General features: G+C 45.7%; 1 protein-coding gene across 3 annotated transcripts in view; it reads right to left on the reverse strand.

The window, feature by feature from the left end:
• AGPAT5 (1-acylglycerol-3-phosphate O-acyltransferase 5) overlaps positions 1-9,051 on the reverse strand; it is a 129,960-nt gene extending 120,909 nt beyond the window's left edge. For all 3 annotated transcript variants that reach the window (XR_015879392.1, XM_088479692.1, XM_088479693.1), the window contains exon 1: positions 8,711-9,051. Coding sequence is in view for 2 of the 3 variants with exons in the window: in XM_088479692.1 (XP_088335818.1) it covers positions 8,711-8,929 (219 nt within the window). In the remaining variant the exon portion in view is untranslated. The remainder of the gene's footprint in view (positions 1-8,710) is intronic.
• Positions 9,052-22,329: the final 13,278 nt, after the last annotated feature.

The following is a 22,329-nucleotide window of genomic DNA, read 5'->3' on the forward strand; positions in this document are numbered from 1 at the left end:
TAAAATTCCCACCACTCTTGGACCCACCTGAGACACTAATGTTTCTTCTTGCTGGAACACACAATAAATCAAAATTGCTTTGCACAGACATAAGAAAATATAACTGCTCTCCAAATGACACCCTTTGGAGCAACAGGCCCAGTTGATTCAAATGAAGGCTGCAGAGGTACTTCTAGGTCCATTCTTTAAACCAGGGCAACGCCGGGTATGCCAGCTAGTGTTCAATAACCAATCACAATTACCATATACTAGATTTAAATGATTATTTCAAATGAGATGTCAAGGGATACATCAGGGAAACAATTTATTAATAATTGGTTACTTTTTAGTTTCCCATCCAGATGTTAGTTTATATTTTTAAGGTGCACTAGGCTCAGATAACCTTTCATTATTTCATATACAGATGTGTCCACATACATCTAGCCTCCTTGCGCGTTAAACAGCCCTTCACAACTGATTAATCAGGGAAATTGTTGTGCCGGCATTTCAGTCACCTGATCTCTCGGCTGGTGAGGCTTCCTCAGATGTGGTCTGTGCTCTTAAAGTTTATGGAGACCGGACTAGTTCCATTCGGAAGTCTGATTCCTTGTTCGTCCTCTTTGGTTTTCACAAGAGGGTTTGGCCTGCCGGCAAACAACTTTGGCACGTTGGCTTCGTTTGGTTATTTGTGAGGCTTATGCACAGGAGGGTTTGCCTGTGCCGGCCTCTGTTAATGCTCATTCTACTCGGTCTGTGGGTCCCTCGTGGGCTGCTAGCCGTGGCGCCTCGGCTGTTCAGCTGTGTATGGTGGCTACATGGTCTTCCATCCAGACCTTTCTAAGGTTCTATGCTTTTGACACCTTCGCCTCTCAGGATGCATCCTTTGGGCGCCGGATTCTCCTTTCAGTACAGGAGCGTCCCCGCCCTTAGTTGTACTGCTTTGGGATATCCCCAAGGTCAACCCTGTGGACCCCCTATGGACCCTGAAGTAGACGACAAGAGAGATGGTAAGAACTTGTTATCTCTGTTTCTGCGAAGTCCATAGGGTCCACTGGGCGCCCGCCCTGACGCACCTAGCTTCATATGGGCTATGTGGCTGGTCACCGGTTTTCCGTCTCCCTTTTCTGTGAGTATGGTTCTTGTGTGTTCCAGTCTTGCTTCTCTCTGTATTTTTTCCTCCTCCGGCCTTGGCTACTTACCAACTGAGGTGCCTGTGGCTGGGGCGGTGTATAGAGGAGGATGGACCCACTGCATCCTGGGAGCAGCAAAAGCTTTAACTGCGTGGTGCCCGTGGATCCAGATCCAGCTATATACCCTAAGGTCGACCCTGTGGACCCTATGGACTTCGTGGAAACAGAGATAACAAAGGTAAGTTCTTACCATATCTCTTGTTATCCAGGCTGTAGATACAATCAATATTATTCATTTGTAGGCACTTGTATAGGGCCACCACTGATATTGTATAAATGAAGAGTCCCTGGCAAGCAGTGGACAGGGGTTAACTTTAAAGAGATGGGGACATTTTAATGGCTCCAAGCATTTTTTGATGGTCCAAAGCCTCTCTGGTACCAGGTGGGTTGTGGGGCATAATAATAATCCCCAGTCTACTGCTGGTGTTCTCCTCTCCCCCAATGGTGTTGTCTTGTAGGCAGAACTAAAAGTCCCAGAGTTGAAATGCCATTTTCATTGTTCATCCATTGTTTTTAGGGGATGCATAAGGATAAGTAACCTGTGATTTTCAAGCTGTTGTGGAAGATGTCCCAGGAAAAACAAACGAAAAATGAAAATTAGCGATGTTGCATGAACCATAATGGCCAAACATCGTGGTGATGTTTGGCAGCACATTGGCAGTAATTTAATTGGCCATATTAAGTACTTTCCCTCATTCTCTCATCATTGGTGTTAATAAGATTGAGCAAAAAATATAAAAATGAAATATTTTTTTCCTATCACTATCTGTTATCTGAATCCTTTCATGCTCCTGTCTCATGCATCATACTGAGTCTTCTTCACCACCTATTATGACTGACATATGCATTGGTTGCTTTGTAGATGCACTGGGGTTTGCCACATGCTTACATTTTGTTTGATTACTATGCAGTATCCATGATTTTTTTCTCATGGAAGGTATTCAGTCATAATGTTGATACAGTTAAAATGTTGATGTGCTACATGTCGATACCTAGACCATGTTGATATAGTTAACGTTGACAAATGATTTGTCTGTTTAGTCAAAATGTTGACATTATAAATCTTATGGTGAGGGTGACTTTTCTACATTTCAACATGTTGACGTTTCAAGTTCACATCCTGCACGCCAAAATAATGAATTTATGGACATGTAGTATCAACATTGAGTACCTCTCGAAATTGTAGAGTCCAGATTATGACTGTCGATGCTATAAATGTCGGCAAGTCATACCAAACTCTCATGGAAGTTTTACCATGCTGAAGGTGCCAAAATGTCACGGGGCAAAATTGTTGAAAGAGTATTTTTGAGTTTTTCCTTTTATTTAATTAATGTTTCTTTTTAACCATCTTAGGTGCACCTCACAAACTATATACAGGTTGAGTCTCCCATATCCAAATATTCCGAAATACAGAATTTTTTTAGCATGACTGAGATAGTGAAACTTTTGCTTTTTGATGGTTCAATGTACACAAACTTTGTTAAAAGCACAAAATTATTAAAAACATTTTATAAAATTACCTTCAGACTGTGTATATGTTGTATATAAAATATAATTACATTCTGTGCTTAGATTTCTGACCCATTGCCAAAATATCTCATTATGGTATGCAAATACTCCAAAATACGGAATATTCCGATATCCAAAATACCCCTCGTCCCAATCATTTTGGATATGGGAGACTCAACCTGTAGTAAAATATTAATTTCTCAGAAACAATACCATATTTATAAAAACAGAGTCAAACAGCATTAGTTGTTTTATGTTTTTGTATGATTTTACTTAAAGTTGAAACTACAATTTAAGTTTTGAAAATTTAGAGAAGAGAATTATCTCCGTATTTTACTACTACGTATTTGTCTGAATGGTAGACACGTTTTTGGAAAGTCCGTAATGTCTTGCCTATGGATATTGATGTACTCTATAATTAAAGAGGTTGCAATAAGACTGTGTAAGTCAATACAAAATTAAATCTTCAAATTCCATGCCAAATTTTTTTTTTGCAATGTTGGCTTTATAAGTAGTGATAAGGAGAGTTTCTTTGAGGTATTCATTAATAGATGTTTAACAGTTATTTTATTATATTTACATTTTTTTACAGCTCGCTTTGTCATTAGAAGTGCAGTACTGATTGTTTTCAACTTTTGAGTGATCATTTGTATAGTTTTCAGAATGCTCACAAATTGTATTATTTTCACAAAAACATTAGTGGCTCAGGTGGGTCCAATAGTGGTGGGAGTTTTACCTTGCCCCCAAACATCCTGATTTGAGTTATTTATCCCGTGATATCTTGCTTTATGCAAACCATGATGTACATGAAGTCCATGTCCCTTGTCCCAATTTTGGACTCAAAAATGTTGTGGGTTGCTGTAAAGCAGGGGTGGGGAACCTTTTTTCTGCCGAGGGCCTTTTTAATATATATAACATTATTCGTAGTCCGGTCTCCATAAACTTTAAGAGCACAGACCACATCTGAGGAAGCCTCACCAGCCGAGAGATCAGGTGACTGAAATGCCGGCACAACAATTTCCCTGATTAATGTGGAACTGCCCTGTCCTGGTGAAAAATCAGAAAAGGAGGACGAGAGGAGAGCTCCCCCAATTCTGATACCCTTCTGGCTGAAGCAATCGCCAGTAGAAAAGCAGTCTTAATCGTCAACCATTTGAGTTCCACCAACTCAAGAGGTTCAAATGGAGGACCCTGTAAGGCACAAAGCACCACCGCCAAATCCCAAGGAGCCACTGGGGGAACAAAGGGAGGCTGAATCCTAAGAACACCCTGGAAAAAGGTGCGGAGACCTGGTATCCTACGCTGGAACCACACAGATAGTGCAGAGTGAACCGACACCTGGGAACTCTTCAGACAACTGCTCACTCGTAGTTGTAGGGAGGAAATCTTTTCTGGAGTCAGAAAGATCCTTTGCTGACGAGAGTCCAGAAGGGCTCCCAAATGAACCATCCTCTGTGACGGAATGAGGGAGGACTTCTTCCAGTTTATCAGCCACCCGTGCGCTTGCAGACAAGCGATCGTCAGGTGCAGATGTTGCAAAGGTACCTCCGGAGAGCCTGCCAGCAATAAGAGGTTGTCCAGATACGGCAGAAGCCATATACCCTGGCTGCGCAGATGGGCAGCCATGACAGCCATAATTTTGGTGAACCCCCTTGGAGCTGTGGAAAGGCCAAAGGGCAGAGCCTGAAATTGGAAGTGAAGCTGACATATAGCAAACTTCAGATACCACTGGTGTGAAGGTGCTATAGGAACATGGAGGTAGGCATCCTGGATGTCCAGGGAGACCATATAATCCCCCGCTTCCATAGCCAGAATGATGGAACGCAAAGTTTCCATCCTGAATTTGGGCACTCTTAGGAACTTGTTCAGCGACTTCAGGTTGAGGATAGGCCGATGAGACCCATTGGGTTTCGGAACCAGAAACAGAGAAGAGTAGTAACCCGTCCCGCAGTGAGAAAGCGGAACAGGAACAACGACCCCTGCTTTCAGCAAGGACTCTATGGCTTCCTGAATCTGCAAGGCCTTGGTCTTGTCTTGAGAAAGACTCGTGCAGAAGAACTGTTGGGGGGGGGGGCTCTGTGACGGAAGGAAAGGGCGTACCCCTGAAACCACTTCTCGTACCCAAGCATCCGTGGTGGTATTGCACCAGTACTGGGTGAATTGAAGAAGTCGGCCTCCCACTCTGGGATCCCCCAGAGAGAGGCCCATCCCATCAGGCCTTATCCTCTGACTTGGAAGCAGGGAGTCTAGTGCTCCAGGCCTGCTTCTTTGGTTTAGGGGCAGCCTTGGTTGACGACTGCCTCGGGAAGGACTGACCCTTGGACTTACCCTGAGTACGAAAGGCTGAGGTCCTAGCCTTAGAAGGTGTAGCTGCTGATGGCAGAAACGCCGACTGAGACTTTGCCAGGGTATCAACAATTTTGTCCAGGTCAGGACTGAATAAAATCTCCCCATTAAAGGGTAAGGCCTCCAAGCCCTTCTTGGAATCTGCATCCGCTCTCCAAGAATGAAGCCACAAAGACCAGCGAGCAGAAAACGCTGCCGCCGAAAATCTGGAAGTCAGAAGACTGGCATCCAAAGACGCATCTCCAATATAGGAAGCGGCATCCCTCATCTGTCCAACTAAAGCGCTCTGAACCTCCGGAGCTACCTCAAGAAAAGTATCATCCAGTACATTGGCCCAACTCTCAATGGCTTTAGCCACCCAAGAGATGGCCATGGATGGAAGGGCCACCGCCCCAGAGAGAATAAATGGATTTTAAACAAGTCACCACTTTCCTGTCTGTGGGATCCTTTAGGGATGAAATGGACGGCATAGGCAAGGAAGTACTCTTGATTAAGCGAGTAACATGAGAATCCACCGCAGGCGGGGTTTCCCACTTTTTGCAATGACTTGCAGGAAACAGATAACTAGATGCTAAACGTTTCTGCAACTGGAGGCTCTTACTAGGCGACTGCCAGACCTCTGCCATATGATCAGTCAGAGAAAAAACAGCCGAAGTCACCTTCGCCTGCTTAAAATTTGGATAGTTGGACTTAGGGGCCAAGGCGTCATCCTCTATATTAAGAATGGATCGCACCGCCCGCACATTAATGGAAGATTTTGAATCACAGTCCTCAGGCAATTCCCCCTCAGCCGAGGACGCATCTGAGTCTGACAGCTGCGCAGACTGGGATGACATAACAGTGCATTTTGACACCTTCTGAGGCTTGTCACTACGCAACATAGTTTGAAAGGCTGAAGATGAGGCCGCCAAACTCTGGACTGAATTGGAGAACACATCCACGCATGGTGTTTGACCCGCCTGCGGAAGACCCTGGAAGGGAATGACGGACTGCTGCGTCACCGGAGGAGACTGAATATACATAGGGAACCCCGTATATGGATTAATAGTCTGAGGCCCAGGGAGAGACTACAATAATTGCGGTACACTCGGAGAAGGGGGGGATGGCTGGTTGGGGTAATCCCCTATGGTGGAGAGCAGTTGGGACCGCCAGACGGTCCGCAATGGAAGCCAGCACCTGAGAAAACACTGCCCAAGGAGGATCCTGTCCCGAAGTTGGGGGCTAGAGGAATCAGGTAACTGATGGCACCTCACACACACCAGCCTGTGATAAATCCTCCATATTCAACCCTGCAGGAGAGCAGAGTGGGAGCCGTAGAGCGCTCAACTTCCTCAACAGACATGAGATAGAGATATATATATAGATATATATATCTCTCTATCTATCTATCAACACAACAGGGAAGCTTAGTGTTCACTCTTGACGCACCCACAAGCATGCAGCACACAAGCCCACAAATATGGTACCATGTAGCACACAAGTGTGTGTGACCAACCTCATAAATACATGAATTTATATAAGTGAGATCCAAGAAAAGCCCTTCCCACACACACCTGTGAGGGCTGTAGGAGAAGGAAAGGGATAGTTATAGACTGATAGTAAGGAGAAATAAAGCACAGACAGTCAGCACTAGCAAAAGTCACATACAGTGCAGAAAGTTAATACTCACTGCACCTTGTCACTACAATCAACTGCCCAGATTAAGTGTCTGGGAGGGCTATAGTGCTGTGTACGCTGTGCTTTAGCAAGGGAGAGGTACACAGGGGGACCGGTCCATGCACTGAGTTTGAGTGCAATTTAGTATTTTTAGTACTGCCAAAACGCTCTCAAAAGCTTTCTGAACAGTAAAACACATGTAGTAGACAGAAATGTAGGTTCTCTCTAGAGCAGTGGTGTCAAACTCGGGCCCTCCAGCTGCTGTGAAACTACACATCCCAGCATGCATTGCCACAGTTTTGCTATTAGGGCATGCTGGGATATGTAGTCCCACAAAAGCTGAAGGGGCCGACAAAACTGCTCTAGGGCAACAACATTTGATAAGCACTTTATTCACTTTCCACAATGCTAGTGAAACATCTTAGAAACTTGTGCAGGACAACAAACTATAAGCCATGTGCTGTACAAACCAATGTCATTGGCAGTATTCCTAAAAAACAGTGTGTCATAAAAGCAACCAACATGGGGAACTATTTTAAAATAAAGGTAATATCCTATACAAAACAAGCTGTGCGCATTCTATGAAAATTATAATCAGTGTGCTTCCATAAAATATCAATAAAAACAAAAATGTTGCCGTTTTAAAGATCAATTAAAAAAATTGGTTAATATGAAAGCAGTATATTTTATTTTACTTCTATGAATCAAGGTCCAGGCTCATAATTTTATAAAAGTAATCATATAAGTGGGTGTCTTAGGGGCCTATGTATTAATATGCACGGTACTGCCGTGATTATTAACAATCCAACTCGCTGTGAATATTTTTTATGAAAATATCCCGGCAATGTACTACCGGGAACTCGCAGAGACAGCAGGTGCGGTAGCTGCTGGCCCCGCAAGTTATATTCCCGGCATTTCAGAGAAGTCTTTCACAGAAGTGAAAGACTTCCCCGGGGAAAGCTGACACTGTGCATGCGCACAGCGTCAGCTTCCGGGGCGTTGCGAGAGAGATTAAAAGATCTCTCTCCTGAACCGGGAGCCCCCATAGACAAACAGTAGTTTACACCATCCGAAGATGGTGTAAACTACCGTGGCTAAGCTCCAAAAAGCTAAGCTTTTCAGAGTTTAGTACATAGGGGTCAGATCGTAGTCCCCATTGATAATAATGGGGACTGCAATCTGAAGTGCTAATTAGCACTTTGCAGAATTCTGTGAAATCTCCTGCAATGTGCCATTAGTACATAGGATCGATACATAAAATTATGCACAAACTGCAGTTTCTTCATAATTTTATGTAAAAAGTTTCTTGATACATAGGTCCCTTAATGTTAATTAACATTGTGACTTTTTATTTGAGGTGGGACTTGTATTCTTGCTTGTTCTTCACTTGAGAACTTACATGAGATTACAGGACTGTCACACATTTCTTATGGTAAGCTACTTGACAAAGTAGATTTTGACAGAAAAAAAAAAAGGATGAACAGAAATAGCAAAATACTGATTGCATACATTTTATCTAATGCCTAGAAGTGGCAATCACTATTCTGGTATAGATTGGGTCACATAGGCAAAGGTTTTCTACAAAACACTGAGTGCATATCCATGTCACATGTATCCTATGTCAGTAAATGTATAAGCTGACTGCAGCATGGCCAGGCATTCCTAGCATCCTACAGTCAAGGTCAATCCAGCACCTCAGCGTACACCACTTACTAACAGCACTACCATGCATCTCAGCGTACACCACATAACAGCACTACCGTGCATCGCAAATGAATGGCCATTTATGGAGATGTATTTTCCAGTAGAAGAAAAGTTTTAAAAGGACGGTTAGGCAGTTGTAATGTAAAGTGAGTGAGGGGCATTAGCGAGGGAGATACCAGGGATGGCTATTACTGACATGCCAATTGCCCCGCGTTACACTGGTAACACCCCCACCCCCTGCTCTCCCTTAAAACACTAATAACAGATAGTGACACCCATGTGCCCATCACGGCACAGACAGCAGACACCCCACAGCCAGCCCTGACCTGCACCCCGGTGTAGTGCTGGAAGAAGAAGAGCACCATGCTCTGGTAGACTGTGTACAGCCGGTCATCCCCCCGCCGGTACAGGCTCTCGGGCAGCACGGTACTTAGGGCCCTCCAGCAACCCCAGGCAAGTAGGTAGGTGGGTGCCGTGCCCAGCATGAGGGCGGCGGGCAGCATGTAGCGCAGAGAGTAGGTGTGCAGCACGGCGGACAGCAGCATGGTGATAGTGGCTACGAAGCTGGCTCACACCCCAGTACTAGGAAGTGAGTAGTGCTGCTGCCTGACACTACTACTGCACCTACTGACACCCGGCAACACGTGAGGGGGAGTGGCTGGGCCGGAGACCCCGTGCTGCTGCTGGGTGACAGCTGTGAGAGGAGGGGCGCCTGCATGGCTGGAATAGTTTCTGCAATTGTGTCAGTAACACAACTATTTGCAAGAACGAGGTCGCCTAAGATGGGCGCCGGGCCACACTGGCATCACTGTGCTGTCTATGGTCACTGCAGGCAAGACAGGGAGTCAATGGGCTGGCTCCGAGGCGCTTCGACGTCACACGCAAAGTAAACTAGGCGCCATCTTTGTAACTGGAAAATGCCCTTACATATATATGATAGTACAAGTAGACAGGGGGTTGTGGATAAAAGCCGCACAGGAGGCAGGCTTATTATATAAATCTAAATTCATCTAAAGTCTCTAGTATAAACTAACTGTAAATTTTCTGTATCAATTACAATGTAAGAGTAGGGGCGGATTGGGATGGAAAACCAGCCCGGGATATTTATGGAGGCAGGGGGGGCAGTCCTAATGGGGAGATGGGGGCTGTTGATGGGGTGGGGTCTCTCAAGGGGCGGGATGGCGGGATCCCTCCCCGTGTGGCCTGATTCTGAGTTGGATGTAGTTGCAGCCTTTCTTTCGTCTTTTGCTGCTGTTGTGTCTGTGACTTTATCCTAATGCCGCTACAATGCCTTTGCCTGGTGTATATTCAAATATGCAAGGACTGAGGTGCCCATTGTCAGTCTCTACAGATGCTGCAACCTTGCTTTGTGCGATCTTATATGTCCTATTGGTCGCACCTTTAAAACTTTCACCAGCCCTATTATCCACCTGAGTATCGCCTCCAATGTGAGCAATTCAGTGTCTCTATACGCAACCACTTTCAGCAACACACGCATACTATGTTACATCTGCGATTGATTAGCCAGCCCCCTGTAACCGCCTAGGAACACCCAACACATTTCTAGTACACTTCTTGCATGTATGCTTTTGAATCTGTACTGCAACACTGCACCATCGGGAAGCCTATACGGTGCAACTCAGACACATTCGCAGATGAAAAACATGGCACAGGAAAAAACACACACATTAGCCCCCACTGCACAGCGAGCTACTCAGTCTCACACAGGAGAAAAGGGGGATGCCACTACAAGCCCTGCACACTTTGGAGGACCCAGAGGGTAAATCCTGTCTAAACTCCAACTGCAGAAGCATGGGTTGGAGAAGGATTAGACCCCTGAGCTCCCTGTATGGCTGCATAAAGGCAACAGTGAGTCTCAACAGAACCCGGCTGGTGGTGCCCTGCTGGGATGGCAGCCCGAAAGCCTTGTTCAGCACTTTCCAGCAAGTGTCAACCAAGAACAAGAGGCCAAAGTATGTGAGGCCATGGAAGAGGAGCGGTTATTGTGCTGGACAAGTGGCTTTATGTCAGTGATATAGGGCTGTGAGATAATATGTCTCGGGAAAAGGGACAAAAATAGAGAAAAAGGGAGACAGAGCCACGGGAAGAATCAGGGAAGAGTGAAAGAGAGCCACAGGGAAAGGGGGAGAGAGAGAGAGATAGAGGAGGAAGAAGAGAGATGGGGGAGAGAAAGGGGACAAGGTGCAGATATAGGGGGATATTTAATAAAGCTTGGAGAAAAATAAAATTGGAGATAAATATAGCACCAACCAATCAGCTCCTAACTGTCAGTCTACAGGCTGTGTTTGAAAAATGACAGAAGCTGATTGGTTGGTGCTATTTATCTCCAATTTTATCTCTCGCCAAGCTTTATTAAATCTCCCCCATAGAGAGATTTTGGATAAGGCAAGGATTTAAACAGGAGGAAAGAAGTAGAGAGTTGGGAAGGTGGAGGAAGAGAGAATAGAAAAAACTCTGCCATACTGGGCACAACAAATAGCTATGACTGCGGTGACTGTGTGCTAAAAGTGTGTCAGTATAGTACCCCGATTGATGTAGTAAAGGAATGTAGAAGTATTTTTCACTCTTATCAAGGTAAGTGGAATCCGCTTCCTTGATTCGTCCTTTCTTTTGTAGGTCAGGGAGGCATGGAGAGTTAAACTGACACAGGAAGTCACCACTTCAGGTTGCAATTAGAGTTACAATTTATTGCAGAAAGCTAATAAAGGTTTGACAATGCTATAACAATATACAATGTAACCATTAATACGTAGTTACGTACACTAGTAAATTACACTTTCAACAAAATGAATGAGGGAACAGCAAACTGTTGATACGGAATCGGTATGACATACTGCCGGACATAAGCCGGGCGGATGTAATACCGATGCCAGAAGGTAGAAGACTGAGGATCCAGACAGGGTAAGTATTTTAACTATCCCTAACCCTCTCCCCCCCTAACCCTAAACTTCCCTTAGGGGTGCCTAACCTCCCCCCCCTAGTACCTAACCCTAAACTCCCCCTAGGGGTGCTTAAACCTAACCCACCTTCCCGCATCTTAAACCTAACCCTCTTGGGGGGTGCCTAACAATAACTCTCCCTTGCCCTAGTCTAACCCTAAGTCCCCTCGGGAGCCCCTAAACCTAACCCTCCCTGTCCACAGCACAGGCAGGACTCCCCATTTCTATCAGAGATGGGAGAGTATCTGTGACGAGCCACAGCAGTTCATCACATTCCCAGCTGGCTGGGATATACCAATCTTCCCTCTGGGAGGGAGTTCACATACATGCATAAACGAAGCAGCAATTTGTATGTATACCTAACACACTGGTATAAGCTATATTTATGTAAATAAATATACTTTAACACATCCAACAGTTGTAGAGCATATCTAGAGTGATGACACATACATGTATGTATATATGTATGTATATAGGTAGCAAACCTCATAAGGGCACATTTGGGCTGTAGTGTGGTATCACAACAGTCCAAAATAGGGGAGCCACACCCAGGGCCGACGAGAGCCGCGCCGGACCCAGGTGACAAGGGGGCATGGCCTAATCGCGGGAGGCGTGGCCATGCTCCTTAGATAAAAATAATGAAAAAAAAATATTATTTCAGCGCTGCGAAGTGGCACTGCACGCTGATTAGGGGGGGTGCTTTGTGCCCCTCAGCCTGGTGCACAGCCAATGGGGGGTGCATTCAGCAGCACGAGCAGTCTTCCAGTGCTCCGGCTGCTGCTTTAGCAGCACGAGCAGTCTTCCAGTGCAGCCCAGCACACAGCAGACTACACCAACTGCCAGTGAGTCCCGGCTAGCGATGTTTGGCAGCAGGTGAGGTGACAGTTGCTGTGGCTCCCCTATTTGAATATTGGACTGCGCTGCAGCCTCACCTCTGGAGCCGCCACTGTCACACACTTAGCACAGGTTGGGTATGTAATGCCAACAGTCGGAATCCCAGTAGTCAGAATCCCAATGCCTGGATCCTTACAGGGTTAACATACTAACACTTGTTGGTCTGTATGCTAACCCTCTCCCTAACCTAACCCTCCCTCTTTGGTGCCTAACCCTAACCTCCCCCTTAGTGCCTCAACCTAACCTCCCCCTCCCCGTTGCCTGACCCTCCCCTCTTAGTGCCTAACCCTAAACCTAACCGCCCCCAAACCCCCTATACTTATCTCCGGCATTATGGCGGTCGGTATTCTGGAGTCGGAATCCCGACTGCTGTCTGGATTCCAGCATCAGGATATAGTCCATCGGCATGCCGTGTGGAGGCATGCTGACTACATCCCCTTAGCACACAGAGCCTGATTTATGTTTTTACGCAAATGGCGATGTTTACACAGATTGAGCGATTATTAGCCATTGCACATGTGTATTAGCTGCACTGCGCACGCACAGCGATTGTATTGCAATTACATTCACACATAGGATTCGTTTGCAAAGTGAGTGATATGTATTCAGCGTTTGGGGGAGGTAATGGGGGTGGCTAGAAAAATGCAGGAGTGTCAGGACCATATAAACACTGTTTTCGGGGCATGCATAAATTAGCCACTCAGTTCTTGCTCGCAGCAGGAGAGCCCTCTGCTTGTCTGGAGACTCGCTGTGTCTGCGACAGGTTAGACTTACTCAGCAGGTTGGTGGCCGTCTGATCCGCGTTCGATGTTTCTGGTTATGTACATGTGCGACAGATGTGTGATGCTTTCAATGGGCGCCTCTATGCACTGGACGTCAGGGGGAGTAATTCGCATATTTTCGCTATTGCAATCCATGAGAGATCGCAACTGCAATTGCGTTGCGGGTTCACATGAGCATTACCTCGTGACCTGGAAGTCGGATGTGCTGACTCGTGTTTTCACTCCCAAAAAGAGTCTCCTTCTTTTTCTCCTTTTTTTCAAAAATACATATACATCATATATAGGATAGTATTTAGATTTCATGTGGGTTTGGTTTTGAGACATAGCGTTATCATCACCGTTGGGGGCACTGTGGCATAATGTGAACTAGGGGCACTACAGTGTGTTCAACACATATATGGTGCTGGTGTATTTACACGTTATGCAGATGTGTCCTTGCTTATCTAGACTCAATACACAAAGCAGCGCAATACGCCTGCCGTGAGTGAGCTGCCACGTCCTGTGCAACTCTGCTAGCGTCAGGAGTCTTTTCGTGCCAAAAATGCATCTAAATTGCCAGGAGACTGTGCTTATTAATTTGATATGTGACACTTGCTGAACCTGTAAATAGAACTTGGTGGGTAATAAAGCTGCATTCGCTGCATTCTAGCACTTTGCATGCTGATTCAGAGACTCACTCACACACAGATATACAAGTGTTGCATATCAAATTAATCAGCACAGTCTCCTGGTGCGTACTATTCACATCACATTGCGATTTAAATGCATTTTCTGCAAAAAAAGATGCCTGGCGCTAGCAGAGTCTCACAGAACCTGGCGCGCCGAGAGGTTCTGTTTTTGCGCGACTGCAACAAAGATGAGTGAGGACATATCTGTACTTTCTAATAACATTGCCATTATATCATTATGTGAATTTTATTTGTAGGGGCCCCCACAAGTTACTAGCCCTGCAGCACCCCACAAACCTTAATCCGGCCCTTGATAATATAGCTTACTGATGATATAGTAATTGTACAGAAAAAGAGAGTGCGTAGGCTGGCTTTATTTTATTCATGTGCTGAAGTAATGGACATATAGGAGAACAGGTATACAAATTGCCGGGATGTAAACACAAAAAAAACATTTTGAAAATTGGTAACAATAAAGAGTAGCAATAATAGTTGTTTTTTTTTTTTTTATGGATGTTCTAAATTAGTCAAAAAATGTAGCCCAGCTTACCAGGGGTGGAAAAGTGTAGACATACTAGCATTAATACATGAAAAATAATCATAGGCTCCCAAGTGACCAAGTTAAAAAAGTTCACACGTCAATGATCCTTGATAAAGTACCCTTGGTGGTGCGAAATAACTTGCATTTTTAATTTTGTCATTTTGGAGTTAATGTTTTTTACTCTGTATTGATTTTTCTCAAGGGTTGTTGAGTGATCTTTATAGAGACTATTCATCACTATTGGCAGCAGGGGCGGTTTATGGGGGGTGGACAGGATGATCGCCCAGTGGCCCCCTCAAATGTTTTGGCCCCCACACTGCTCCAAATATTGCCCCGACCTGGACAGCTCTCAGCAGTGTTGTAGTGTAATTGTTCGGAGGTTACTTCTTCACAAAGCCCCCGTGACCTGGGTGACGTCACCACGCCGAGGGAAACTGCTGAATCATATCAGCATCAGCTGCGGCTCTGTACCTCCAATTCTATGCAAGGGGCAGCCGCTTAAAACAGGGGAGTCACACTGACCTGTAACAGCAGCAGCTGTAATTCTGCCATCTGTATTGTCTTCCTGCTGAATAAATACATTTAACACCCAGTGTCCTTCACTGGAACATTGCGCTGCATTCTGCTAATAGGTTATGGACTGCAGACTCAGTCCTACCCTGCGCAATGCTCTGCTAATAGATAAATCTCCCCTTACATGTACTCTGAATACTTTGAATCTGCTGACATAGATGAAGCTGTGTTATTAGCTGAAATTTAGGTAGAGCACCTTCATGCCTTCTCTTGGATGCAGTGGCGTAAGTTCATCCCAGACGCCCGGAGGCAAGTTGACACTGTAATGTAGCAATTCGCATGCAGACAGGCTATAGATAGATGAAGGCAGCAGCTGATGGTCTGACATGGACCTCTACACCAGTGTATGGTGGCTTCTCAGGTGCCGGGAAGGAGTGCCATGTATTGGGCAGCCGTGATGGTACAATTCCAGGTACATAGTTACAGCCCTAAGTGGGGTGAATATGTTCTGGATAATGGAGGAGGTGCCCTTTCAGAGCTGGAGCCTGGCGGCAGGCGCCTCCATTGTCTCCCATAGTTCTTCCCCTGCTTGGATGAGGACATTACTAGTGTTGGAATATGGCTGCAGATTAAGTATCTCTAGAGAATCTATTATGGGGGAATGGTAGACAGTGGCAAATGCAGGATTTCTAGAGGAGGGTTTCCAAATGCTTGATTTTAGAGTGAGTGTGGCCTGTCCATGAAGAGGGTATAATTACCACTTATCCAGCTTTAATACGCATCATATAAAGTATATTGTGTTGCATAATTCCAGCATATACAGGACCAGCGATCACAGTAAGCCATTAGATACGGCAGTAGGCCATCCTGTCTGAGCAGAATTGTCTTTTTTTCAGATGTGGGCACCATTCCTGAGCATTGGAGCAAGTCCGGGAGTCTGAGGGAGCAGCAGAAGAACTTAGTACTGCCCTGGACATATATGTACATATCGGTCTCCTTATGTACTGGATAGTGTATAATTATACAGTATTAATTAGTAACCCTATTGATGGTCTATAGCAGTGCACCCGTAACAGTGCATGTTTTCCAGATCTCCTAGTTGGTGCACAGGTTATTTATTACTGGCTGACACATTTTAAAAGATCCACAGTTGGTGCTAATCATTCATTTGTGATACTGAGAAGAACATGCAGCACTAGTAACATTCTATTATATTACTATTTCTATTGTGGCCAAGGTGTGTGCTGGGGAAGGGGGTTTCCAGGCAGATGGAAACCACCCCCTGCGTTTGCCTACGGTAGGTGGCGTTGTATTTTGAGTACCCCTTCTACCTTCTTGTTAATCATCCATGTTATGAAGCTTTACATGGTCACAGTAAAATATATCTGACCTGATTTTTGTTGCTTGAATAAAGATTCATATTCTGCAACATTTAAAACACAGGTAATGTTAGATACTGTATAACTTGCCTAAAATTATAAATAAATTAAAATTAATTTTCCATGATGTATAATTGCCAAAAATATACATTAGTAAAGATACAGTATAATTTACAGAAGACCAAAGCCAATTATATAATAACATGCCTCATACAAGTAATCTTTAGGCACTGTACTTTTCTCTCCTTTCTTCTACCCGAAACATATCAAAAACTTTATTTAGTCAATGATGGAAGCTTGGGTCCCTAAGGATCCTTGGGTTTTTCTACTTTGCTACCCACCTCAAAACCTGTCAAGACATTCCAGAAAACGTGTCTCTCATATATTATCAGCTGCCATATCTGGGATAGCATCCCACTGGAAACAGTTGGAACCACCATCCATCTCAGCATTCAAGAACCGCATCTGGCATGTTGCATGCATGGAAAACATTGCCAATTACCAACATTACAAACCTGATCTCTTTCCCACAGTGTGGACCCCCTGGCTGTTCAAAGAAAGCTGCTCACACTCCCTTTGCACCCCTTCCCTTCCTTTATAATGACTCTTCTTCCTCCTTCAGTGAGGCTAGCTTCCCTTCCCCACCTCCTCTCCAACCACCCCTCTATCTTTCTTCTGCAGCCTGATCTTGCAAGGTAGTTGATTTCCAGTTTGTATGTTTATACATTCCTATTACAAAAATGGATCATGCTCTTTTTAGGGCCGGATTCAATTAATCGTGGTTAATTACTGCGGGCTAGAGTTGTTCTGCTGTGTCATATAAGCTACACTTCATAAAAATTACAGGGAAAGGAAAATGGCCTCCGCGCATGCGTGGTCTGTAGAGCATCCCTCTCTATGTCCTTCTTCCCTTTCCTTCCATGTGTAACTAACAGTCCTCTCTTTCTGCCACCTCCTTCCCCTCTTTCCCCTCTGTATGATAGCTTCACACTTTTCCTCCCCATCAGTACCTTCAGTGTGTAAAAGCCTTCTCTCTTATGGGGATGGTGGGTGAAAGGCATTGGCTATTCATTTAATGTTGGATTATGGTGGGTACTTTTAATTTATGAGAGTTGTGGGATGATTGCAATGATGGGGGCCAGTGGCAGATTTTACCCTAAAATCTAGAACTCCCCTGTGAGCCCCCAGTACCCCATTACGAGATTTAGTAGTGGCTTCCAAATGGAAGCGCTTTCTGCTAATCACACTTCAAACAGACAGTCTCAAGGGTCTGCCAGTCCAAGCTGCAATTAGTAGAGAGAGCGTTTCCAATGGGAAGCCTCTTCTGCTTTTATTATGGCATCCTTATTTGGCCGACTCTGTTTTCTCTGCGTATGCAAAAGACTTGAATGTGTGGGATTTTTCCCCATTACATTTTTGCACATGCGCAATTGATAGGCGCAGGAATGCGGTCTAGGCGAGGGGCTGTAGGCCAGACAGTTCCACCCAAAGTAGGAAGGTAGGGACTGCCGTTTATGTGGGTTATTTAATAGTGGTGTGTTATGACTATTAATTTAGTGTTGGGGTGATTTGGAAGCCATTCATTAAATGTGGGACTGGAATCGATATGATTTACCGCCGGACGCATGTTGGAATCCCAACACCAGCATCCCGGCAGCAGTGGAAATCCCGATCGTCCTCAGGTAAGTATTAGCTAACCTAGTTCTACCCCCTAACCCTACCTTAAGGGTGCCTAACCCTAACCTCCACCCCATTACCTAACCCTAATCCCCCCTCTAAGTGCCTAAACCTAACCCCCCTTCCCCGCTGCCTAAACCTAAGTCCCCCAGGGGGGTGCTTAACCATAACCTCCTCCCAGGGGTGCCTAACCCCCCCTTTCCCTAGCCTAACCCTAACCTCCCAAGAGGGGGTGCCTAACCCTAAGTCCCCCCTGGGAGCCCTAAACCTAACACCCCCCCCCCCCACGCGGCTGTCCGCGCTGGTCGCCCGTCGTCCCTTCGAGAAGGATGCCGGGCGTCCACCTCCCGGCATATGTCTATTGACAGGCGTCGGCATATCGACGCCTGTCTTTAGACCCTTTGCCGGGATATGACAGTTGGGAAGCCGGCTGTTGGGATTAGGTCCGGCGTCTTCCCGACTGCATACCGTGGGACTGACTTGGAGGAGAATAAGGGCTATTTATTTAATTTGATTGCTATTAATTTAAAGTATTTAATGATGAGACTGGTTGGGGGTAGGCTATTTTGGAATTGTGAATGCTATTAATTGAATTTTGGTATGAGCTGGGGGAAGAAAGTCTTATTCAATAAATGTATATGTGATTGTTTTAATGTGGGAACTTGAGGTAGGCATAAAGGTCTATTTATTAAATGTGATGTTATTGCTTTAATATTGGTTTAATATTGAGGCGCCTATTCATCAACACTAAAATAATGTTTTTAAGGACATTTTCCTTAAATAACGTTATTTTGGTATTCATGAACAGACTTAGCACAGGAGATATCACAGATATCTCCTTGCTAAGTTCCCCTGCGTTAATTTCCACACTCCCCATACATTAGTATGGGGATGTGGAAATTGTGGTATTCATCAAATTCCGAAAATTATGAATTTTCGGAATTTGATGCAGTTACTATTCGCCACTGTGAGGTGGCGAATAGCAGAATCGACTTACCTGTATCCGCGTGTGCAGGTCCCCCGACGAGTCCCTCCGGTGCTCTGCTCCGTCCTCAGGCTCCAGAGGCTGGTTGGACATGTGTGCTCCCCAGCAGAGCACAAGAAAGTTTAGAAAAAGAAAAAGATTTTTTTTTATTTTTTTTTCTAATCTGTCATGTGGTCTGCTGGGAAACCACATGACAGACAAGCAGGACGGAGCCGGAGGCTGCTGCGCGGACAGGTAAGTCGAGGGGGGGGGGAGGTGAGGGGGTCGGGAGGGTACACTACCTTACCGCATGTAACAGATGTAACAGCGCATGCGCAGCACTGTTTCCAGATGCGATAAGGTAGTGTAGGCAGGGAAAAGTATCTATTTCCCGAAAAGCTGTCATTGCAAAAATGACAGCTTTCGGAGTAGATACTTACGGAGAGGTGGAATGATGAATTCCACCTATAATTAGGTAGAACTCCATGCGAGTTCTAAACCTAATTATCTCCATCAAATTTTTAGGTTTAGTGAATAGGCCCCTCAGGCTTAGAGTTTTCACTCATTGATCAGCTTTGCCAGGAAGTGAATAGTAAATACCGCTTTCCCAAACAGCGCCCCAGAATGATATGGTTTTACCAAGCAGCAACTGAGCTTAAGACAGCAGCAGGTAGTCAAAGGAAGAGGAAAGTCTGGATCCTTTATGAATCTCTGCTATTGGATGAAACACATATTATAATTTAAACAGGAGCTGTGACTCTCTAGCCGGCACTACAGAAATTAAGGAGAAGTGAATCAGCATTTTTCAAATTCTACTGTGCCTAAAGGCCCCCAAACATCAGCAATTGATTGCAGCAATTCTGCAATTTGCAATCGATTGTGTATAAAAATCTTTCCCTTTTTCAATCGATTGTGGCAATTCTGCAATCTGCAATCGATTGAAAAAGGGAAAGATTTTTATTCACAATCGATTGCAAATTGCACAATTGCTGCAATCAATTGCTGATGTATGGGGGCTTTAATTAGAGAAGTGGATGCTAGCATAACGTTCAAGGATCCCGACTGAGTACTACTTCGGAACACACAGGCAAACTATTAACTAAAAATTAAAAAGGTGGTGCTCATGAACTACCACTTTGAACAGTGAATACACCATCTGCTATCACTGTGGGCCTGATTCAGAGCCACTTGTAAGTGGCCGCTCGTTCGCTCTGAGCGATGTTCGCACAACTGCGAATGCGTATAGGTCGTAATGCGCATGCGCAAACCAGTCATTGCGGTCAGAAATCGTGCGTTCGCAAAACAGCGAGGGGCTGCTAATTTGATTGACAGAGTGTACCGTTTGTGGGTGGTAACAGGGGAAGGTGTTTGAAAATGGGGGAGTGGAGATCCGAACGCAGGCGTGCCTAACTGTCAAAAAGGCGTTTAATGGGAGTGCACAATTAGTAAAGGAACGTCATCGACCACGTCACTTGGTTGTCTTTTAGCCTGAACTGCTCGCTGTGATAGCGGTAAGAAAAAGCTACCACAAGCACTGCGAGCAGTTCTGATGCCTTTCAATGTTCCCAATTAATCTAATAAATACCGGAGATGATGTGTGATGCGAACGGCAAAGGGGCGTCTTTACAAAATAGCGAGCGCATTTTTCGCTCGCTCGCTCAGACATAGAGGCGTCAACAAACCGCAAAGAGCGAGCGCTCAATTTAAATAGCCAGCCCCTTTTTTGGAACGACCGTCCGCAAATAGGGCCTGATTCAGACCCGCTCGCAAGCGCAGGACGCTCGCAAGCGGGTCGATGGTGCCCTACTGCGCATGCGCACTACGGAGGGAGCTCCGTCGTGCGCATGCGTGAGACCCAGCTAGCGACAGGGTAGCCGTCGCTCCGGGTCTCGCACCAAAGGGGGCGTGCTGTCGATGTTGATTGACAGCACGCCCCCTTTGGTTAGCGTGCCGGGGGCGTGGCTGCCAGACGGAGGCGTTCCCATGGGAACGCCTACCGTCTGAAGCCGGCCCCACTGACATCTGTAGTGATGTCAGTGGGAGTGATTTTGGCTCTGATAGAGCCAAAATCACTCCAGGGCTTGCGGCAGCGAAACCCTACCGCAGGGTCTCTGTCGCAAGCCCGATGGCTGTGATGGTCTTGACCATCGCGACCATCATCATGGACGCTCGCTATAGCTGTGGGTGGTCACCCACAGCTATACAAGCGTCCGAGAGGCCACTCCATTTTCATGTAGGAGGGCCCTGATTCAGAGCGAGTGCTCTAGTCAGAGCGTCCAGCTCTGAATCAGGCCCATAGTGTCCGGCTATGAATCAGGCCCAGTGTCCCATATCACAGAGCATACCATTCATGTTTGGCTCTGCACCTTACTGAAGGATAAGTTAAAAGAGTGGCTGCTCAGATCAACTTAATGGTCTTTCACATGTGCATGAAAGATAGGGGATTAATCTAGACTACAAACAAAAAATGTTCCCCCAGCACACTGCAAAAGACCAGCAATAAGATTTGAATATTAAATGATAATAGAAATCCAGAGATCTTTGTTGCATATATTTGCAAAGATATGTTTAAGCCATCTGGGTTGTACCGGTAGTCCCTAACGTTACATGATAATAGCACCCATATAATTGCATAATGTTATGGGATGGGTACAGGATGCCGGCGCTCGGTATCCCAGCGGTCAGAATCCCGATGCCGGCATCCCGACAAGGTTAGAATACTGACACTTGTCTGTCAGTATTGTAACCCTCCTCCCCTCCCTACCCTAACCCTCCCTCCTCAGTGCCTGACACTAACCTCCCCCTTAGTGCCGGACCCTAGCCTCCCCCCTAGTGCCTAACCCTCCCTCCTCAGTGCCTGACACTAACCCTCCCTCCAACCCCGCTACTTACTTTTGGGATTCCAGCGGTCGGGTTGCCGGTGCCGGGATTCTGAAAAGTATCGGGATTCCGGTGCCGGCATTCTGAGCGCCGGAATCCCTGCGGTCAGGATACTGACCACAAATCACTGTTACTGGTGATTCTTTAGTACATATTTATTTACTTATTTATACATTTTCGTATTTAACTTTTTTATTAGGGAAGTGTTTAATTATTTTGTTCACCATTCAATTTTACTATATTGATGTTCTTTGATGCACATTTGCCACATTATTTGTTTCCCTTATGAGATATGCTTTATATTTTTTGTGGTAGTATAGTGAATAAAGGCCCTCATTCAGAGCCGTACGCTCTGAGCAGAGCGCACGCTCTGAATGAGGGCCGGGCTCCATTTTCATGGAGCGTCCTCCTGGACGCTCGTATAGCTGTGGGTCACCACCCACAGGCTATACGAGCGTGCTTTTTGATGGCCGCGATGGTCGAGACCATCGCGACCATCGAAATTGCGAGCCGGAGCCTGCGGTTGAGGTTTTCAACTGCAAGCTCCGGAGTGATTTTGGCTCTATCAGAGCCAAAATCACTCCCACTGACATCACTAGTGATGTCAGTGGGCCGGCTTCTGACGGGAGGCGTTCCCGTGGGAACGCCCCCGTCAGGGAGGCACGCCCCCGGCACGCCCACCAAAGG

The sequence above is a fragment of the Taudactylus pleione genome, unplaced genomic scaffold (genome assembly GCF_031769625.1).
Source record: "Taudactylus pleione unplaced genomic scaffold, aTauple2 ptg000244l, whole genome shotgun sequence".
NCBI classification, from domain to species: domain Eukaryota; kingdom Metazoa; phylum Chordata; class Amphibia; order Anura; family Myobatrachidae; genus Taudactylus; species Taudactylus pleione.